The sequence below is a fragment of the Engystomops pustulosus genome, chromosome 7, assembly GCF_040894005.1.
Source record: "Engystomops pustulosus chromosome 7, aEngPut4.maternal, whole genome shotgun sequence".
In the NCBI taxonomy this organism is placed as follows: Eukaryota; Metazoa; Chordata; class Amphibia; order Anura; family Leptodactylidae; genus Engystomops; species Engystomops pustulosus.
In genome coordinates this window covers 20,951,151-20,973,907 of record NC_092417.1, presented here as the reverse complement: position 1 = coordinate 20,973,907, position 22,757 = coordinate 20,951,151, and the positions used below count along the sequence as shown (strand labels likewise).

The 22,757-nt window shown below is 43.1% G+C and overlaps 1 protein-coding gene and 1 long non-coding RNA gene across 7 annotated transcripts in view; one reads left to right on the top strand and one right to left on the bottom strand.

Annotated features, from left to right (window-relative positions):
- The first annotated feature begins 394 nt into the window (after window positions 1-394).
- The window catches only part of ARHGEF11 (Rho guanine nucleotide exchange factor 11), an 86,923-nt gene continuing 64,560 nt past the window's right edge, over window positions 395-22,757 (top strand). For 3 of the 6 annotated variants that reach the window (XM_072115034.1, XM_072115031.1, XM_072115032.1), the window contains exon 1: window positions 396-1,449. In XM_072115034.1, coding sequence (XP_071971135.1) covers window positions 1,415-1,449 — 35 coding nt within the window. In that variant the 5' untranslated portion in view covers window positions 396-1,414. Of the gene's footprint in view, window positions 1,450-16,835; window positions 17,012-22,757 lie in introns of those variants that run through there. The other 3 variants (XM_072115035.1, XM_072115030.1, XM_072115033.1) reach the window with 2 other exon arrangements.
- On the bottom strand, window positions 10,227-21,084 carry LOC140069387 (uncharacterized). The gene is made up of 3 exons (XR_011848783.1): window positions 21,000-21,084; window positions 18,720-18,827; window positions 10,227-10,480 (listed from the first exon to the last, which is right to left on the bottom strand). It is a non-coding gene; the product is annotated as an uncharacterized lncRNA (long non-coding RNA).

Sequence of the window (22,757 nt, the reverse complement as noted above, 5' to 3'; positions counted from 1 at the left end):
TCTCAGCGTGTTCCCAGGTTTCCATGATACATACAGAGGGATACACTGTATCTCAGCGTGTTCCCAGGATTCCATGATACATACAGAGGGATACACTGTATCTCAGCGTGTTCCCAGGATTCCATGATACATACAGAGGGATACACTGTATCTCAGCGTGTTCCCAGGATTCCATGATACATACAGATGGATACACTGTATCTCAGTGTGTTCCCAGGATTCCATGATACATACAGATGGATACATTGTATCTCAGTGTGTTCCCAGTCACTGAGAGGAGCATGGGGAGGAAGGGAGTGAGATAGGGGAGGGAAGGAGCCATTGCCCAGCCCAGGGAGGGGGAGGGGAGCAGCTCAGCTCAGTCTGTGTTTATTGCAGAAGGGGGGAGGGCAAAGAAAGAAAGAAAAAAAGGGAAAAGAAAGAAAGGAGGGAGGGGAGAGCCAAGCAGAAAATAACTGATTCCTTCTATCTATCTCAGGCACCTACACCCTGCACTCAGCTGGGAAATCTGGGCCTTGCCATATTCTGCATTCTAGTCCCATAGATTTGCTTTTCTATTTTTTGGGTATTGCTGCTGCTCCTTCCTGCTGGATGTGGAAAGAGGAAGAGGAGAGCAGGGACTATGGGAAGGATGGTGCATGCTGGGCAGGGGCTCCTGGAAAGCCGCAGGATCTAACAGGCCTCTTGGATTTACCCAAACTGGATCTGCTATAATACAAGGAGATAAATCTATTCCCAAGGAGGTGAGAAGAGAAATCAAAGACCTGGAAGAACCTTCTTCTCCCTACACAAAGTCCTCGCTCACCCCTCCAGCAAATTGGTGCATTGCAAAAAAAAAAAAAACCACCGCTTTATCTGCTGCTCATAGGAATTGTGCAGATGCCTTAGCATTTCATTTTTTTATTTTTGCAATTATTTTTTATTATTATTATTATTTATTTTTGTAATGTGGACGATCCATGCCGAGGATTATAATAATATTTAATTTATGCGGAGGATGAAATCCGCTGCGACATGTCATCCTGAACACTGGGGGTTAAAAGTTTGCCTTGTCAACATCACAACAGCTGTTAAAACAAAATTGGATTTTTAATTTTTTTTTTTTTTTTTTTTAATCTTGTCCTGTGTCTCCGGCATTATGTTTAGGCAGGGGGGTGTAGTTGTTTTTTAATTATTTTTATTTTTTTATAATTTTTTTTTTTTTTTTGCATCTACTTGACAACGAGAGCCAGTTTTTGACCTGGTGCTGGAAGGAGACGAATGCACACGATGGGTTGGTTGGTCCCTATAACAATTCATTGCATCATTTGTATGCAGTAAAAACAATTTGCTGCATTTTTGCATATATTTTATTTTTTATATCCTATTCCGATCTGGAGACAAAACACTGGATTTTGGGATATCTGTTGCAAAAATGAGCATCAGTTCACCTCCGACATCAATTGACAGGTAAAAAAAAATTCATTTTTTTTAGTTTGCATCAACATTTCTGTTTATATTTACAACATACAATTTTTATATATATATATATATATATATATGTGTGTTTTTTATTTAGAAAAAAAGGTAAAAAAAATTGAATGTCAATTAAAATCTATAAATTTTACATTTTATGTGAAGGTGCGATTCAGCATTTTGACGTTCCTCCTTATTATAAGTGACAGGTTAATCCCTCCCCAATCCTCCCTCTTCCTAGCGATACAACAATATTACCCTGGATATGTGTAGCGAGTTCATTCAAGTGGAAAACCTTTCATTCTAAATTTTAAAAAATATATATATATATAAAAAAATTTCCCTTTTAATAAATTTCACAACAAATTTCTGGCGGATCTTCCAATGTAAACATTAGGTTTATGCTTCGGTGCCATCCCCCAAAAAATTGTTGGGTTTACAAAAATTCGAATGACACATGGAGAATTTTTTGCCGTCTCGCCTACCTTGCAATTTTGGAAAATCCATTTCCTTAGGCGTCTTGAGAAGGACTCGATTATGCAAGCGAAGTTTACTCAAAGACAGAGCAGGGTGGAAACAAATTCTGAATGAACACATTTTTCTGTTTTTACATATTTTATTATTTTTTTTTTTTTTTATAGCATCAGCGTCAATTCATATTTACCCAAAAAAGAATTTCCCAGAAATCTATTATCTTAGAATATTTTTGTAGAGACGTTTGACATTTGACAATTTTTTTAAATTTGTGCTAAATTATAATCTGCTCAAACAAAATAAAATCTGGTGTTTGGCCTAAAAATCCATATTCGTGATGTAAATGCCCCTTCATGTCTGGGATATCCTGGAACATCTGTAGATAAGATCTTTTACATTCCTTGTGTGCACATAATGGAAAAAAAAAATTTCTGAATTTGATATTTCTGTGCCGTGCAAAGCGTGTGTTATGCCGGTGGGTAATGTGTTTAGAGGGAAATCTGCTGATGGACCGCCGCTGACTTAATCTGGTTTGGGAGGTCTGTATGTAAAGATTTACCTTGTTTTTGAATGACTGGGCCCTGGTTCACTTAAACTGAGGTTGACCTCCATTTTTTTCGCATAACAATATCTGTCTAGTTGTCAATGATGTCGGTGGTAGAGTCGGGAGGGGTATTGTCTACATGGATATGCTAGGTGACCATGTTGGCAGGTAAGGCCTGCTTGGACCTGTCCGCCAGGTATTTTTATTAGTTATGCGCTGGAGGCCAGACCTCACTCCACACAGTAGCGGCCTCACCTTCACCTCCCTGTGGGAGCTTTGTGTTTGGTTAGAGAATGCTCTGCTCAGCTGTTTGTAGCTATGTCATATGGCCTCTACATTGGGATGTAGTAGTCTAACCGGATAGAACTTTTGGTCTAACCTTGTGTTTTAGATATCTAGTTGTAGACCTGTCAAAAACCTACCTTCAAAATAGCTAACATTTTTCTTTTAAAGGGGATGTCACCGTTTGTGTGTTTCCTACTAGGTGGTAATCACTTTGGTCTCCCTGGGTGATCGGATGGCACCAAATGTAAACATTCCCTTTAAATTTTGTAGTACTCTACGGAGTTTGTAGCGTAAGGGTTTACCATTTTTAAAAGTCACAATTTGGTATGTTTTTGTTTTATTTAGTAGTGGATGTTGGCAGTGTCGGACTGGGTCTCCTTAGGCCCACCAGAGAAAATCAATCCGGGGGCCCACTCTTCATTATCACCCAGGAAATATACTCTAGCAGTCTCCAAATTGTTTTGTTTTCTGATGGACCTCTAGGGTTCAGTATTGGGTTGATAGAGGGCCCACCGGAGGATCCTCTGGTACTCTGGTGGGCCAGTCCGACACTGGATGTTGGGTTCTTAGCTTGAGACCACAATTAATTAGTTTGCTCCAAGACTGACCAAGTATTTAATTCATCTGATTCGTCTGACATGAATGCTCAACCAAGAAGTGCATGTCAAATAACGAAAGAGGGCAGTAAGCCTGGTCTAAGCTTATCTACCCAAGAACAAGAAGACTGGGTTGAGATACAAAAGCCAAGTTCTTATGCCCCCTTCCCTACATGGACATGTGTGATCAGGGCAGAGACAGGAGACCCCTTACCATTAGATGGTTGACAATGTCCATATAGATTGGCAATGACTATAATGGCTTGAGAACTCAGTGATGGTATAGCAGGTCAGATGATGAATGTTTTCATTTTTTGCAGGAATGGCCAACAATTGTTGCCCAGACTCTACTACGAAGTATGATTTATGGGTATAGAAATATAGATTTGGATAATCTTCTCTCAAATCTGTGTTGGAGCAGCTTTTGCTTCCTACAGAATAGGAATAGATTATCGTGATAAGGACATAGTTTTGCCCTCATACCAATCACCGGTCTGACCACAAATGGAATATTGTGGACAGTTTTGGGCACCAGTGTATGAAAAGGACAACTGGAATGGGTTCAGCTGAGAGAAACCAAGATTATTAGAGCAATGGGGGACTAGAATACAAGGACAGATTATTAAATTTGGGATTATTCAGTTTAGAAAAAAGATGGCTGAGGGGAGACCTCATTACAATGTACAAATACCTGAACGGACAGTACAAGGATCTCTCCAAAGATCTTTTTATACCTAGGCCTGTGACCAGGACAAGGGGGCATCCTCTACACCTACAGGAGGTTCTACCATCACCATAGACAGGGGGCATCCTCTACACCTAGAGGAGAGGGGTTCTACCATAACCATAGACAGGGGGAATCCTCTGCACCTAGAGAAGAGGCGGTTCTACCATCACCATAGACAGGGGGCATCCTCTACACCTAGAGGAGAGGAGGTTCTACCATCACCATAGACAGGGGACATCCTCTACACCTAGAGGAGAGGAGGTTCTACCATCACCATAGACAGGGGGCATCCTCTACACCTAGAGGAGAGGGGTTCTACCATAACCATAGACAGGGGGAATCCTCTGCACCTAGAGAAGAGGCGGTTCTACCATCACCATAGACAGGGGGCATCCTCTACACCTAGAGGGGAGGAGGTTCTACCATCACCATAGACAGGGGCATCCTCTACACCTAGAGGAGAGGAGGTTCTACCATCACCATAGACAGGGGGCATCCTCTACACCTAGAGGAGAGGAGGTTCTACCATCACCATAGACAGGGGGCATCCTCTACACCTAGAGGAGAGGGGTTCTACCATAACCATAGACAGGGGGAATCCTCTGCACCTAGAGAAGAGGCGGTTCTACCATCACCATAGACAGGGGGCATCCTCTACACCTAGAGGGGAGGAGGTTCTACCATCACCATAGACAGGGGCATCCTCTACACCTAGAGGAGAGGAGGTTCTACCATCACCATAGACAAGGGGCATCCTCTACACCTAGAGGAGAGGAGGTTCCACCATCACCATAGACAGGGGGCATCCTCTACACCTAGAGGAGAGGCGGTTCTACCATCACCATAGACAGGGGGCATCCTCTACACCTAGAGGAGAGGCGGTTCTACCATCACCATAGACAGGGGACATCCTCTACACCTAGAGGAAAGGCCATTCTACCATCACCATAGACAGGGGACATCCTGTACACCTAGAGGAAAGGCTGTTGTACCATCACCTTAGACAGGGGGCATCCTCTACACCTAGAGGAGAGGAGGTTCTACCATCGCCATAGACAGGGGCATCCTCTACACCTAGAGGAGAGGCGGTTCTACCATCACCATAGATAGGCAGCATCCTCTTCACCTAGAGGAGAGGAGGTTCTACCATCACCATAGACAGGGGCATCCTCTACACTCAGGTGCCAGACATAATAAACTCGGTGCCATTGTGACCTGAAATGCGGTTAGCAGTAAGAACTTATTTTAAATTATCTGAAGAAAACACTGGCCAAAACCAAAGAGTGCTCCATTATAAGATGAGACCAACCGACCTGGCTCAATATGTCAACCTTGGGCAATGAGATTGTTTCAGGAATGTTTATTTCATTCCTTGGACAGGAAGCTTCTCATAATGGGGCCCTATGGATATTTGGTCCCCTCTATCTATGCTGATTGACCATCAGGGCCTCTGACCATCTCCATGGTGGCTCCACTTGTTTTTGTAATGTGGTACTTCTTTCACTAGTTGGTGTACAGACTTGAAGTCAGGATGAATGACTTATTATTGGTTTCCTTATTTGAGCGCAGTTTGTACTTTGCACTTGACTTAAGATAATCCCTCTCTATTTGTTCTATAGTATCCATTAAAATTCCTGTTAAAGGGGTTGTCTGAGGTTACTAGAATTAAGAAATTGCGCTTCTTTCTTTTTCTCTGCACCACCAGGGCCAGAGTTGTCGAACCTGTCACCACATTTTTCACAAGTACAGCTAGTGGCAGGTTCCTATAGAGCCCAAGTAATTATCTGACCGTCTTCTTTTAGCTAAAAAATTTCCCTCACATCCACATAAAATCAGAGTTACCTGGTATTTAGGGATACAGCGAGTTGAGGGGCGTGGCCTTATGTCATGTAAACAGGTTAACATCATCACAGGTCCTTTAGCCTCTTAACATTAGCAAACTATACTCCATGCACATATCTGACAACATAAGAAAAATCACAGCATGTCGTCATGCACTTCTACTCCTCTCCATGCAGGCTGCTGTGATTTCATGTGATATGATTTGCTGTGATTTCTTGAGAAATGTTCTTGGCATTCAGTTTGATAATGTTAGAAGGCTAAAGGACCTGTGATGATGTCACCTTGGTCACATGGCATTACTTCTGCATGCTGAGAAAGCATGGGGAGGAGCTGCTGGATTCAACCTGAGGAGGCCACGCCCACCTCGACTCGCTATAGATATGCATGGATACCATGTAAAATGATAAAGTTGAATATATACGATATATATTGAACTATGCTGCCTAGTGTCCAACCTAGCGTCCAAATGCCGCAGAGGAACGGCTGCGTGCTGGCACAGGCGCGGGAAGAACAGCCGTTCCTCTGTGGCATTTGGACGCCACGGTTGGACACCAGGCAGCATAGTTCTGCCACTCATCTGGCAGTAAACCCCCCCCCTGCAGTTTTTGACCTGATGAAGACACCGTAACGGTGTCGAAACACGTTGTCATAATACCAATAAAAACCCTCATTACTCTAATCTGGAAGTAGCGCGTCTATCTATTTGACCATCATATTTTATCTGGACCACCATCCAGCCCTGGGGCCTGATGCTGCAACTCCACCGCAACACCCCTCAAAAAAAAAAACCCTCCCCTGCTTGTGCACATATTCTTTTGGCGCCTGGCTCAAGAAATCCCCCATTATTTTTTACCCTAACCTCACTATTGATGGGTTCTCTTACAACCAACTGAAATTCTGCCAGTTTAGATACATAAAGTGCCAATGTCTAGCCCTGGCACTCATGTAGCACACCAACACAAAAGGTGGGGGGCATTAATATTTGATTTCCCGTTCCTCTCTCATCTCTTGTATTGTGCAGCCTCCGACAATTGGAGCCTTTGTTCTGCTCTGTAAAGGCAGGTTGTAGTCCGGGCCTTTACCAGTGCTGGGGCACCTAGGAGCAGCTACGAGGGTTTAGCCCAAACAATAACATTGTATTTCGTAAGTGGTGTCATGAGAGAAGGTGCCAATGCCAAGAAGAGTGGCCTCGGGCCAGTGTGTGTTGTCATACAGACACGGTGTAGTTCTCTGGCACAACCTGGCTCCCACCTGCTTTGTCATGTTTTAAAGTACTATGAATATTTTATGGAGCCAAATAATAGAAAGAGGTTTTGTAGCAGATTTGGCTTCAGGGTAATAAATGACAACTCGACGGGTTACCCATGGTCATCAGTCCAAATGCTGGTTCAGTGAACAGATATTCATTCACATGTCTACATGACCTTCATAACTGTCCCACCACATTTATTGGGGATTGATAATTTTTTTGGAACCGTGTAATGAAGGGGAATGAGAGATTACTTTTCTGATTATTTGATGATTGGTTGATGATCTTCAGATCCATATATATATATTTAAGATCTATACATATAGGATATTGGTGAACACGTTCTCCTTGAGCCTGTCCCAGAATTAGTGTCTCTGCTGCCCTAAGATGCAAAAATAAAATGATTTTCTATTTCTATAGTTGGTCCTCCTTGACCATCCAAGTGATATGTTTCCAAGATGTGCTATAGTTGGCCATGTCCGGCCCAGGTTGGTCTCTTTCAACTAGACCATTATGGGAGGAGGTATTAATCCAACATAAGCCAATTTGAATATTAACTTAAATATGACCAGAACCAAAAATGGCACAAAACCCTTTGCATGGGTTGTGTTGTGCTGGTTGGAACTGGGTTCTTATACAACACACAAACCAAGGACACCGGTGGTTCTGTTTTTTGGATAAAGCAGCCATGTTTTTATAATCCTTCCCAACCCTGTAAGTAGGCTATTTATCAGACTGTGGTCTTCGAATGGGAATTATTTTATAGACCGGCTACAGGGTGTCCATGATGGGTTGACACAATGGTGGGGAATTTAGAAGAAAACATACATTAGCCTTCAGTGTTTACTGCATACACAATAGAGGAGCCTTATGGGCACCGCAGTGTTCCTGATAATGCAGCCAATGAACATCATCTTCCTCTGTTGGGTGTCAATCTGGTCATTCTAGTCATTTGCTGCTATATAGGATTACTTGTTGTGTAGGGTGGTGAATTTCTATAATTCAACAATATGTCGGGCCTGGGCTTGTCCCAGGAGGAGGGTTCTTGATGGGCTTCCTCCAGGAAGATAATTTTTAGGATTGTCTTCTAATACAGGTCCAATGAAAAGTCAGATTGATTCCTTAGAGGTGGCCTACATCTTCACAACACAAGTAGTTTCACTTGAGATCAGTTTGGTCAGGCATGATTGTGGAAATGGTAACCTACTGCTCTACAGAAAATACACAATGGGGTACCTTATATCTATGGTATTCATGGCAGTTTTTTTTTTTTTTTGAGGGGGGCCTCATGTTGGTTAAATAATTGTTGTTGCGCTGCACAATTCGCCCCTACGGAGCTACTCACGGAACAAGACCGGTCCACAAAGTCTCAATGATAAAGCAGTTCTTTGAGAGAAAATAATCAATTTTCCTTCTAGCCGGAGCTCCAGAGTTCTTCTAATTCTTCTCCTATAGTGTTAGATGTCCATTCAATGAAATCCAGCATTAGCAATGACAGATCCTTCTGCTGAAACTATGCCTCAGTTCAGACCAGCACCACCGCGTTCTTCCCCTTTCGTCTCTTAATTAATTCTTGTCAGACGATGTTGCTGCGAGGAACATACAGGCAAATGGTGTACTGTAGTGTGTTTCAACAGGTTAAGAATTTATTAAAAAACATACTCACAAACATAAGTAAAATTGTGCATCAAAATTAATAGCGGAACGCTAGCTCAACCAAGCTGCCCGACCCAGGATTGCCCCGGAAGAAGCTTTGGAGGCGAAACCCTGGGTCGGGCAGCTTGGTTGAGCTAGCGTTCCGCTATTAATTTTGATGCGCAGTTTTACTTATGTTTGTGAGTATGTTTTTTAATAAATTCTTAACCTGTTGAAACACACTACAGTACACCATTTGCCTGTATGTTCCTCGCAGCAACATCGTCTGACAAGAATTAATTAAGAGACGAAAGGGGAACAAACGCGGTGGTGCTGGTCTGAACTGAGGCATAGTTTCATCAGAAGGATCTGTCATTGCTAATGTTGGTAAAATGTTTGAATGTTGATGACTGTACATTTTTATAGCATCCTACAGCCAAACCCTTAATCTAACACTCTTGTGGTCTTATCTCCGGACATTTTGGAACCTTTCTGACAAAGGGGTCAGTTGATGAATATGAGTGGCCAACCTAAAGCTGGACAAAAAACTTTTGAGTCACTTTTTCACTATCAACGTTTTTGAAGTTCAATTCCAACATTTTTCATATTTCATTTTTTGACTAGTTGAATCAGTTTGTTGAGGCATTACAGGTGTCCATTGGGATCATGCTGTTCACTTCATTGGAGCTCAGCTTAAATACAAGAGTCAGAAGGTAAGAGTTCTCCTTAAGGAGAGATTGCCAATTAAGGCCACCTCATAGGCGTACGGAGACTTAAAGCCATAGATGCTCCACTAGGGAATTCTGGGAAGTATGCAAATATGTTTTTCAAGGTGTTAAATGGAAAACAATGCCTCTTTTTGCTACCTTGAAAGGCAGCCCCTTAACACCAAGTATGACCTACAAGAAGCCTAATAACATGATGGGGGATTAAGCCAAACCAGTAGATCAATTCCAGAAGGAACAGACTCCCAACTGTAGACAGCACTGTATCGACCTGGTTGGGTCTCCTCAGTACAGCGTAGGAAACTGGTTTGGCTGTGTGAGAGGCTATTGACTGGGGTCAGACAGTAGGTGTTCTCCTTAAGGAGAGATTGCCGATAAAGGCCACCTTAAGGAGACTTCCTTAAATACCAGATGCATTCCCTGGTTTTGGAAGAAAGCAGCCATGGTTTTCTAGTTCTGGACTACCTCCTTCAGAGTCCAATTAGCCGATTGTCACATTTGTGTACTGACAACAGGAAGCCACACCCGGCACGCTGACCGTGGCAGGAAGCAGTTGTCGGCCATCTTAACATCCCGCTATGTGAAATTAGGAAACGCTTGCAGGAAAATGTTGTTAAGGGTGCAGTAATCAAGAAGAAGAGTGATTGTTGCCTGGACTTGGGACACTGTATAGGGGGGATAATTAGCAGTAGGGTGGGCTTGGAGCGCCGCTGATTTTCCTGTGAGTTCCATTAAAGACGTTTCCATTTTGAGCCTTCTCTTTCCTGTTTATTTCGGAGCTTCCCGTGAAGGAGATAGAACTGGATTTCAAAGAAAACCGAATGGTTGTCTTAAAAATAACTCTCAGTGGGTAAACCCCAGCACAATGAGTCCCTTTTCCTGTCGCTCCCTCTGATCGATTCTCCACATATCCTTATGGACTCGAAGAGCGACCTCAGTTATGTTCTGCTGCAAGACAATAAAGAAAAAATTCTAGAGCGTTTTCTAGAGCCACAGTAATGTTGCCCTGTGGATGCATCTACTGTATTTTACAGTGTCTTAGTATAGGGAAGATATTTTGACCTGCACTGATACATTGTAACAAATTGCAGCTGTGTGAGTGTAGGGCTAGACTGAATTTCCAAATTTTTAATTGGCTGATTTTGGAAATGATGAAAAAGTAGATAAGAAAGGCTGCCTGTGCAGGGTTAAATTGGTGGTGCAGTATTGCTGCATTGATAGGGATGTATTGGTTGGGCTGTTTAGGTGGCTGCATAGGGTTAAGTCTGGTGGTGCAGTGTTGGAGTAAAGGTGGTGCAGAGGAGGTACTGGTGTAGTAGCGCTTGTGAAGCAATGGCGCTTTAGTTCTTTATAGGCAGCGTCTTGGCTGAGTCAGTAATGTCTTGTGTAGGGTCTGGCATAGGTATTATTCAATCCCTAAGCAGGTAATAGCTAAGGAACAGATGATTGGTGGAGTAGTACTGCAATACTACTGTGTAGATAAGCATGTAGTAATAAATCAGTGTAGTACAAGTCTTCTTCAATAACCTGAATAGCAATAAATCATATGGAAGAGCAGCTCTTTTCCTGCACTTCTACCTGCATAGTAAGTAATAGGTGGTTTAGTAATACAGCTCCAGTCCTGCGCTAGTACCTGCATAGTAATAAATAGATGTTGCAGTAGTACAGCTCCAGTCCTGCGCTGGTACTTGCATAGTAATAAATAGATGGTGCAGTATTACAGCTCCAGGACTACCCTGGTACCTGCATAGTAATAGATGGTACAGTAGTACAGCTCCAGTCCTGCGCTGGTACCTGCATAGTAATACATAGATGGTGCAGTATTATAGCTCCAATCCTGCGCTGGTACCTGCATAGTAATACATAGATGGTGCAGTATTATAGCTCCAGTCCTGCGCTGGTACCTGCATAGTAATACATAGATGGTGCAGTATTATAGCTCCAGTCCTGCGCTGGTACCTGCATAGTAATACATAGATGGTGCAGTATTATAGCTCCAGTCCTGTGCTAGTACCTGCATAGTAATAAATAGATGGTACAGTAGTACAGCTCCAGTCCTGCGCTGGTACCTGCATAGTAATACATAGATGGTGCAGTATTATAGCTCCAATCCTGCGCTGGTACCTGCATAGTAATACATAGATGGTGCAGTATTATAGCTCCAGTCCTGCGCTGGTACCTGCATAGTAATACATAGATGGTGCAGTATTATAGCTCCAGTCCTGCGCTGGTACCTGCATAGTAATACATAGATGGTGCAGTATTATAGCTCCAGTCCTGCGCTGGTACCTGCATAGTAATACATAGATGGTGCAGTATTATAGCTCCAGTCCTGTGCTAGTACCTGCATAGTAATAAATAGATGGTACAGTAGTACAGCTCCAGTCCTGCGCTGGTACCTGCATAGTAATACATAGATGGTGCAGTATTATAGCTCCAATCCTGCGCTGGTACCTGCATAGTAATACATAGATGGTGCAGTATTATAGCTCCAGTCCTGCGCTGGTACCTGCATAGTAATACATAGATGGTGCAGTATTATAGCTCCAGTCCTGCGCTGATACCTGCATAGTAATACATAGATGGTGCAGTATTATAGCTCCAATCCTGCGCTGGTACCTGCATAGTAATAAATAGATGGTGCAGTATTATAGCTCCAATCCTGCGCTGGTACCTGCATAGTAATAAATAGATGGTGCAGTATTATAGCTCCAATCCTGCGCTGGTACCTGCATAGTAATAAATAGATGCAGTATTATAGCCTCAGTCCTGGGCTGGTACCTGCATAGTAATAAATAGTTGGTTCAGTAGTACAGCTCCAGTCCTGCACTGGTACCTGCATAGTAATACATAGATGGTGCAGTATTATAGCTCCAGTCCTGCGCTGGTACCTGCATAGTAATACATAGATGGTGCAGTAGTACAGCTCCAGTCCTGCGCTGGTACCTGCATAGTAATAAATAGATGGTGCAGTAGTACAGCTCCAGTCTTGCGCTTGTATCTGCATAGTAATACATAGATGGTGCAGTAGTACAGCTCCAATCCTGCGCTTCTACCTCCATAGTAATAAATAGATGGTGCAGTATTATAGCTCGTCCTGCGCTGGTACCTGCATAGTATTAGATGGTGCAGTATTATAGCTCCAGTCCTGTGCTGGTACCTGCATAGTAATAAATAGATGGTGCAGTATTACAGCTCCAATCCTGCGCTTGTACCTCCATAGCAATAGATGGTACAGTAGTACAGCTCCAGTCCTGCGCTGGTACCTGCATAGTAATAAATAGATGGTGCAGTAGTACAGCTCCAGTCCTGCGCTTGTACCTGCATAGTAATAAATAGATGGTGCAGTAGTACAGCTCCAGTACTACACTGGTACCTGCATAGTAATACATAGATGGGGCAGTATTATAGCTCCAGTGCTACACTAGTACCTGCATAGTTATAAATAGATGGTGCAGTAGTACAGCTCCAGTCCTGCGCTTGTACCTGCATAGTAATAAATAGATGGTGCAGTAGTACAGCTCTAGTACTACACTGGTACCTGCATAGTAATACATAGATGGTGCAGTATTATAGGTCCAGTCCTGCACTGGTAAATGCTTAAGACCTAATCACAGGGACCATATTACTACTTGTTGCTGGTGACTCCATCACATATTTTAAGGGGCCTCCTTAACATTTATTCAGCTTTCATGTGCCGCACATTGGTATTATTTCTGTGATTAAAGGGAGTGTGAGTCTGTTTGTCACATGACCTGCCATAATAATATAACGCTCCGGCTGCGTTTCCATACAGCTGACTCATCCCTTTCCTTTTTTCCTAGTCTGAGGCTGGGTGTATTTCATTCTATAACTTAATTTTGGAACCAGACACCCCTGGGATGGCTGCTGTGGGCCAGGGCCTGGTCATTTTTCTGCATGGACGGGCATAAGTTCCTTCGTGTCTGACAGAGGGTATAATTGTTTTTTGAAAATTATCCACTGAACTATTCTGTTATGTACTGTGTATACTGTGCCTCCTGTTTCATGAATACAATGTTAGTATTACATTATATACTGACACCTATAGATGTGTACTAGTATATGCCACCTGCAGGGTCGGCTCCAGGTTTCAATAGGCCCCCTGGCGACAGAACCTCAATGGGCCCCTTTGCAGTAAACTTGCTTGGCAGCATTAAAAATTCTGAGACTAAAACTGTTCCCTAAAATATTCGCTAGGATATCATAACACACACTCTCCTTATGGTTATTTTATATACAGCCCCCTCACACCCTAAGTATTCATTAGATACAACCCCTCTCAACCCCTTGGTTTCCTTATGTACAGCCTTATGTGGGCCCCCCCTCCCAGCATCTCTTGGCCCCGGCGTTTGCCCGATAACCCCAATTGCTGGCGCCGGCCCTGGCCACCTGTAGCGGTATGAAGTGTAGTGCATTGTTCTATGGATATATTGCCGGCAGGTTTGTTGGCACGGAGCTTGCACTTTATTTAGGTAAAGGATGAGTCATACTGTAGTGAAGAATGATGGACCCTCCGGATGGAAGCTACTGGAAAGTCCCAGCTTAAATAGGGTAAAGGTCTCTACTGTATTATAGGGGGACTGGGATGTTGTGTGAGAAAGCTCTGTCTGGGATATCTCTCCTCTGCTGCTTCCTGTCAGCATTCCCTGATTTTTTTTACTTCCTCCCCACACCGGCTCAGATTTTGGCGTATAGCCTCTGGGAAAGCTGGGTGATGACCACTATGACTGTCAGCATATGTACACAACGGTTATCCTGAATGGCACATCTGCAGTCATGCATCCCATATTTCAATTGCTGTTAATCTAGACCGATTTCCCTTTCAGAAGCTTGGGAAAGCTGGGTAACAATACCCACAGTAATACTAAGACAGCTGTCTACTTATGATGTTCCCTTTAAAAGCAAGCTGGAAATTGTAGTACCATAATACTGGGTGTAAGTGCCTTAGGTGCCGCAGAACTCAAATTTACAGTACGCCTTCAATGCTGGGGTAGTTCCTCAACAACTCGAAAGATACAGATTTAATTGGCAATGCTTTCTTCTATAAAGGGCGCCACTTTAGTCTGTGGTTTGGTGTGGTATTGCAGCTCCACTCTGTTTAAATGAACAGCGACTATCTGTAATACCTCTTACAACCAGTAGACAAGGGTGGCGCTGTTTGTAGAAGAAAGCGGACATGTTTTTCAAGTATTGGTTAAGCCTTTAGAGAAATTACTGAAGGACTTTATGCTGTGAAAGACTTATTAAGGGCCTAATTTCTCAAAACTGTCTAAAGATGTTTTTTCGTCATGGTTTTACAGGACTGGTCTGTTGTTCACATCAACCAATCACAGAACAGCTTTGATTTCTCAAACTGCTCTGTGAAAATGAAAACTATGCTCTGATTGGTTGCTATGAACAACAATGACTGTCTTACCATTAGGCTTAGTAAACAAGGCCTTAAAGGGGTTTACTATCTTAGATATTGACCCCCTTGCACAGTATAGGGGGTAAATGTCAGGTCGCTGGGGAGACGACTGATTAGCAACCCCTAACGATGTCTATTATGGGAAAGTCTGTGTTTGCCGGGACTTCAAAAGTTTCATAAGCTTTTAGCGCTGTAAATCGGAATAAAAGAAGACCCCCGGGGTTGCCCCCGCTTGGGATTCATTTCATCTCTTATCTCTTCCTACGCTTTGTAGGGAAAGTATATCCCTAGTACAATCCAGGCCGTATACCCCCAGTCTCCGATCCCAATGTCATTGCCCCTTCCCCCGGTATCTATCCCATACAATGCTCCCTATTCTATTATGGAGGGACTCCGGGGCACTGCATTCAGTCATTGCACTGGGTCCTCAATGGTTTGCTTGTATGTACTGGGAACATTGACTGTCTGATTTACTGCAGGGAATTATGGGAAATGTTTGGGTGGCGGATGGTGAATTCAAAGCGCATTCACATATGGGATCCTCTCTTTTGAACCTTATTCCCTCCGGCAGTTTGAAAAAGGGAATATCTCAATGGAGGGTGCATAATTTTTTTAATTTGTTTTAAATAATAATAAAAAAAAAATTTTTGCAACCCAGCTTTTCCAGTGTCCGGAATAGTTCAATTAGAAGATGTGTTGCATGCTGTGTGGACAGGATTTACGACCCTAATACAGACCCTAATACAGACCCTATAATATGGATACGGCCTTGGACGTTTTGCCATTGAGGAGTCCAGAGAAGCTGGATAGGACTCTGCTGTAATGGCAACTTTTGGCATCCAGCTTTTCGAGCAGCAGATAATCCTTGGAACTACATCTGTAACATAACGGCGGGTCTCATTGATTTAGCGCTCGGTGGATTATTAGTGTGTTCAGTCATTAGGGCTTCCTGTACAGCCTCCACATAATCCAGTTATGGTCGGCTGATGGGTTCATTCCAGAGCCAGGTAGACCTTTAATTTCATATTCGCTCTGCAGATTGGTCTCCGTTGAGAGCGTGCCCTCTGGTCGACCTTATTTTCTTTTCACTTTGCTGGTTGCATGTCTTTATCTTCTAAGGATTGTATTAGGTTAGAGGAATCTGCTATTTTTTCTCATGTTTGTAGGTTGTGTCGGGTACTGCAGCTATATTGATACTATAACTCTCCATCATGATTCAGCTGTAGGACTCGTCACTGTGCTTCTATGCTATTGTATTGAATCATCATGTGACAGCTGGAATATCTGAGGGCATGTCCTTACGCTTCATTGGCTAATCATGGTAACCCTAATTACTTTCCAGTAAGCTCGTTCTGCAATTGCCGGTGGGGGTTCATAGGCACTCAGTTGTTGGGACATGTGTGTCTGGCCCTAATATATTGAGTTACAACCTTGCCTTTAAGAATGTGCAACTCCCAGCATGCTCTGACATGGTGGGAGTTGTGGCTTCAGAACATCTGGAGGGCCACATGTTGAAGGCCACTGAATTTGGGGGGTTGATGCATGAGAAATCGCATCAAGCATACCCCATTTTTGATTCTGTTTGGTGAAAGAGACTTGTGGTTGTCATCGAATATATATGATCATCTAAAAATTATTTGGGATGACTAAGAACACTTGCGGTACCAGACACAGCCTATGAATGAGGGTGGCGCTGTTTTCGGAAGATGGTTACATTTGTTTTTGAATCCTGACGATTTACAATTTCGTCTTTTGGTGGACACTTGGTCTATTCATTGTGGGCAGGCCCATGTGACCACGGCCGTAGTTGGAGGAGTTAAGTAGTCCCATATCTCAGCTTGAAAGCCTGTGTAAATTTGACATCTCTGATTTCAGACAAATGCAGTAATTAAGAGGAATTTCATCTTCAGTGTCCAAGAATATAATGAAATCTGAAAACCGCAGACAACACAAACAGGAAAAAAAGCCTTCTACTGACGGAGGAACAGAGCTTCTCCTTTGTTCTGAGGAATGTCTGGCTACAATCGCTGGAACGTCCAGAAGACTGACAGGTGAACACAACCAAAATTCCTTTAACCTGAATCAACCTCAGGTTAATATTCAACATAACTTCATGTCTGTGCTCAGGGATGGGTCCGATCACTTATAAATGACTTTTTTTGGGCCTGGCATACCCAAGAACAAGAAGAAATCAGGTGTTCTTCTGGATCTCTGTATGAGCTCCTCCTCATCTATACATTTTTCTGGACCTCAAGGAGCGGGCGACAACAACCCATGTCCGCCTTTTATGATGCTTCTTATCCTGGTCACCAAAAAATGTCTCCACCAGCAACCTGTTCAAGGTGAAGTTTCTTCAAGGACTTTTAGAGCTTCTGAGATGAAAATGGGTTATGGTGGATAAATTGGGATATAGCACTTTATAGAGTGTAATCGTATGTTCATTATAACATTTTGGGGTGGATATCCCCCCAAAATATTCTCTCAAGGACCTGATGGTCACTGGTGTTTTTGGAGGACCACCTCTCTACAGGGATGGTGCACCAAACATCTCACGCCCCTTGCGCAGGTCACTTCCCAGTCTTCTGCTGCCATGGGAAGGTGCCTGAGCAATAAGTGTTGATGTTACCTGTGTGCGTGTTACCTGACGCCTAACATGTCCCAGCCCCTGAGCTTGGCCTGATTATTGCCCTTACATTTTGCATGGTGTCACTGTCACCAAATGTCTTACGAGTGCCCCAGTGCCAAATCTGTTCAGTGACCCAGTCGGTCTGCACCTGATGTATTGGTTTATATTTACTGCACGCTACTTCCTTGGCATGTAAGGTGGAAAGCTTTTGTCTAGAGCAACTCTTCGAGATCATGGACCTTGGTCCAGTTTTAGAGTTTCCACTTTCTCTAGACATAACTGTATTGGCATCGTTTAGATAATGCTGTGTGATAGAATCAGAATTTAATGTTTTCAGAAGTGACCATCTTGACACTTGCTATGACTTGGCATCTCGAATTAGCCTTGACCTACATTTGTCAATCTGTTGTTAAGCTCCTGGAGAACGTGTGTGCCAAAAAATAAATTGGTTAGCATAACCTCTATATCCACCTCTTATCTAGATCAGCAAGAGGCCATTGCTTCTAAATTGTTCTGAGAAAAAAAAACCTAGATACTTCGGTTTTCATGACGAATTTACTGTAATCACTGTGCCTACCAGTGATCTAAACTACTATCCTACTAGTCCAAGCTTGACTGACCATTATGGTGTTAGATTTTGCAAGAAGAGCCTCGTTTTTAGTTCCCATCCATATACTTTAACTGAATCTGGGCCGGTCCAATATCCCCTTTTTGTACCCAGTAAAAAAAAATAAGACCAACCAGGACTGGACCCCAAGGGTGTTACATGGTTTACTTTTCAAATATATTTTCCATCTGCAGGCAACATGGGGTCCACAATTTCACAGTGTATCTCATGCTTAATAAGTACCACTGTGGTCCTACCTTTTGAGTCTGAGGTCTCAGAGGAGTCTCGTTCTTCATGTAGCACAGCCCTCATACTCTTAAATCCTATACAAAGAATGATGGATTTATCCCAAAGACCAAACATTGAGACCATATTGGTTCATGAGGCCCATACTGTCTATAAACCTACAGAACATGTTTCTCCATAGTTACCTCTCAAGCCTTGAGGGATGTGAGGTGATAGCTTCCAAGGTACATTATTTACAGATCACAGAGCCTGAAGCTACCAACTGCATGCAGGACCTCACCTGTCTACAGACTTGTCTATGCAAATCACCTGAGCAGGCGTGCATTATGTGCAGGAGTCCAGGGACTCTTCGGAGCTTGGTTGAAGATTATGATCCAGGATCTGGTGCCTATAAAGATCCATTCATGATAGATTGAAGGAATTCTATTCTCGATTGAGACTCGTATAAAGTCTTCAATGCTCAAAAAACAATAGAACCAATTACAGGCAGTCCCCTACTTAAGAACACCTGACTTACATACGACCCCTAGTTACAAACAGACCTCTGGATGTTGGTAATTTACTGTACTTTAGTCCTAGGCTACAATAAACAGCTTTAACAGTTATCAATGGTGCCTGTAATTAAGCTTTATTGTTTATCCTGGTTCTTATGACAATCCAACATTTTTAAAATCCAATTGTCACTGAGACCAAAAAAATTTTGACTGGAGTTACAATAATAAAGTATACGGTTCCGACTTGCCTACAAACTCAACTTAAGAACAAACCTACAGAACCTATCTTGTATGTAACCTGGGGACTGCCTGTATATACACTCACCGGCCACTTTATTAGGTACACCTGTCCAACTGCTCGTTAACACTTAATTTCTAATCAGCCAATCACATGGCGGCAACTCAGTGCATTTAGGCATGTAGACATGGTCAAGACAATCTCCTGCAGTTCAAACCGAGCATCAGTATGGGGAAGAAAGGTGATTTGAGTGCCTTTGAACGTGGCATGGTTGTTGGTGCCAGAAGGGCTGGTCTGAGTATTTCAGAAACTGGTGATCTACTGGGATTTTCACGCACAACCATCTCTAGGGTTTACAGAGAATGGTCCGAAAAAGAAAAAACATCCAGTGAGCGGCAGTTCTGTGGGCGGAAATGCCTTGTTGATGCCAGAGGTCAGAGGAGAATGGTCAGACTGGTTCGAGCTGATAGAAAGGCAACAGTGACTCAAATCGCCACCCGTTACAACCAAGGTAGGCAGAAGAGCGTCTCTGAACGCACAGTACGTCGAACTTTGAGGCAGATGGGCTACAGCAGCAGAAGACCACACCGGGTGCCACTCCTTTCAGCTAAGAACAGGAAACTGAGGCTACAATTTGCACAAGCTCATCGAAATTGGACAGTAGAAGATTGGAAAAACGTTGCCTGGTCTGATGAGTCTCGATTTCTGCTGCGACATTCGGGTGGTAGGATCAGAATTTGGCGTCAAAGCAAAGCATGGATCCATCCTGCCTTGTATCAGCGGGTCAGGCTGGTGGTGGTGGTGTCATGGTGTGGGGAATATTTTCTTGGCACTCTTTGGGCCCCTTGGTACAACGCCACAGCCTACCTGAGTATTGTTGCTGACCATGTCCATCCCTTTATGAGCACAATGTACCCTGTAACATCTGATGGCTACTTTCAGCAGGATAATGCGCCATGTCATAAAGCTGGAATCATCCCAGACTGGTTTCTTGAACATGACAATGAGGTCACTATACTCAAATGGCCTCCACAGTCACCAGATCTCAATCCAATAGAGCATCTTTGGGATGTGGTGGAACGGGAGATTCGCATCATGGATGTGCAGCCGACAAATCTGCGGCAACTGTGTGATGCCATCATGTCAATATGGACCAAAATCTCTGAGGAGCTTCCAGCACCTTGTTGAATCTATGCCACGAAGAATCGAGGCAGTTCTGAAAGCAAAAGGGGGTCCAACACGTTACTAGCATGGTGTACCTAATAAAGTGGCCGGTGAGTGTATGTTTAATGTGACCAATAATAATTATATTTATAGGGTACCTAACAGGTCCAATGTCCCCCAGACCAAGCCTAGTGTCATGTTGGGCCTATTTTTAGGCGCAAAAACATGTTTGCATGGTGATGAAGCCATGCAAAGATTTTGATTAATATGAAATCTGCCTACCAGTGCACTAGGGGTGGGCTAATTTATAATGGGTTTACATATTCATTTGGGCATTAGAAACTGGCACCAGTCAAATTTAACATCTGCTTAGTGGAGCCTACTCAGCTATTTGCACCAGTTCTCTCCCTGACCGCTCTATTCATGTGATCAAAGGATCTAAATGTCTGTGCATTGTTCTGGGGTCAGCGTTTCATATTGTTCGCTCCATCCTGCTTTTCTGTTTCTAGTGGTGGTGTAGCTATAGGGGGTGCAGTCATACTTGGGGCCCTGATGGCTGAGAGGTTCCATGGGACGATTTCCAAGAAGACAGTAGTTCTGTAAATTGCATGTTAAGCTTAGGACAAATATTGCATCGTGCCCCTCAAGTTGTTTGGGAACTTACACAGTCGGCCAAAAGGGATTGTTCAGCACCACACCCCTTTACGTTTCCTGTTCTGGGCCTCATAAGTGGTTGAAGAGATGACTCTGCAAATAGAGCAATAACAATATATGAAGGCCATGTGCTGACTATTTCTTTAGATAGGATATTGTTGATATCAATGATAAGTTGTCACGTCTCTCCACCAGTTTGGTTCCTCATGGTCCACTGGTGAGCCTGGTCCTTTAGTTAGGCCGCAGGTTGGCCCAGATTTACATTGGGCCATAAGCAGATTTGGCCTGCTAGTTCGGCCCAGGTGGGGCCCCAGTGGAACCCGTTTTCTGTTGCGAGAACCTTTCACACATAACATTTTTTCATTCTACCATGAATTACACATTTTAATGAAACCTTTTTACGAAACCTCCTGTTTATAAACTGCTTTCAGTATTGAAACTTAATGAAATAGCACTTGGGACTCCTCCGCTGGCTGAGCACTAAATAGGGAAAGTTTATGTGTTTGCAGATATCTAACAATGCTTTCTGCTGCCTAATGGTCTGTGTTATGCGCCACGATCCATTAACGTCTGGATGCGGCCGGTGCGCCTCTGACAACAAATTACTATTGACTCCTGTGAGTGTGGTGCATCTGTTTAATTGATCCTCCTTGGAAATCTGTGTTTTCTTTCAAATCATGCAAGAAGTATTTGTAGGGGCTCTCAGTCCTGTGTGGGAATTTGGCCAATACCGTGATGTTTGTGTTGTAAACAAGTGCTCATTTTGCTTAACTTGACCAAACTTGTCTACTCTGATTTTGACTTTTGAGTGGTGGCACAATAGTTGGTACTTTATTCCCTTTCCAAAATGTAGTCATAGATGTTCATGATAAAGGTCTAGCTAGGCCGAAAATGTCCACAAATCTTTCTTCAAAGTTGAGTCACTTCACTTGATTCTGGGTAAAACTACTGTTGGAATTGAAGATCAGCTATCGTTGATGGCTCTCCAAACGATAAGTAAATTTTCACTGGGCAACTGTGGTCCTCCATACCCTGTTTCAAATGAGAGACCCATAAGAGTTGTAGGTCTGCAGTGGACATGCCCTTGAATAGTGGTCTTTGAGTTCTCATAAGGATCTTGTTGGTGTAGACATCACAAGGTCCATGATGTCCTATTGAAAACATTAACCTTCTTGTAGTATGTCCTTTCTCCGCTACTTCTGGACATCTGGAGTTAGTTTTGTTCTACAATGAAGTCTATTTTTAGCTTCCCGTAACATCTGGGAAGAAAAATTGTCTCTTTATGATGTCACCAAATCCTTACAGATGACTGAGGAAGACGTTGACCTAACCCAGGCTAACCTTTGCTTTACCTACAGTTCCCATCATTGCTTAACCCTTGACCTCAATTTCTGTTCCAGATTAACCCTGAGGGAAACTTCCTGTTGTGGTTTAAATAATTGGACATCCAGACTTCCCTAAGCATTGGGATAGGCATGCCTGATTTCGACTGGAAGTATCTGCTTCTGGTTATTTTAACATTGACTCAAGTGGACCTTAAAACTAATCCAAATTGCAGTTGACCCCATTCAACTTGCCATAAGTGATACATTGGTCTTGGATGCTGAGATGTAGGGAACTAGGTTCAACTTTTCTTATGTCTCGGCAGGAACACTTATTTTCTTACATTGGTTGGTAGTCAAGCAATTCTTGACCCTGTAGTGTTTAGAAGCTGCAATGAATGGGTTTGCTTTCAAGAAGCTGTGAATTGTATGAACCCCTACCAGAT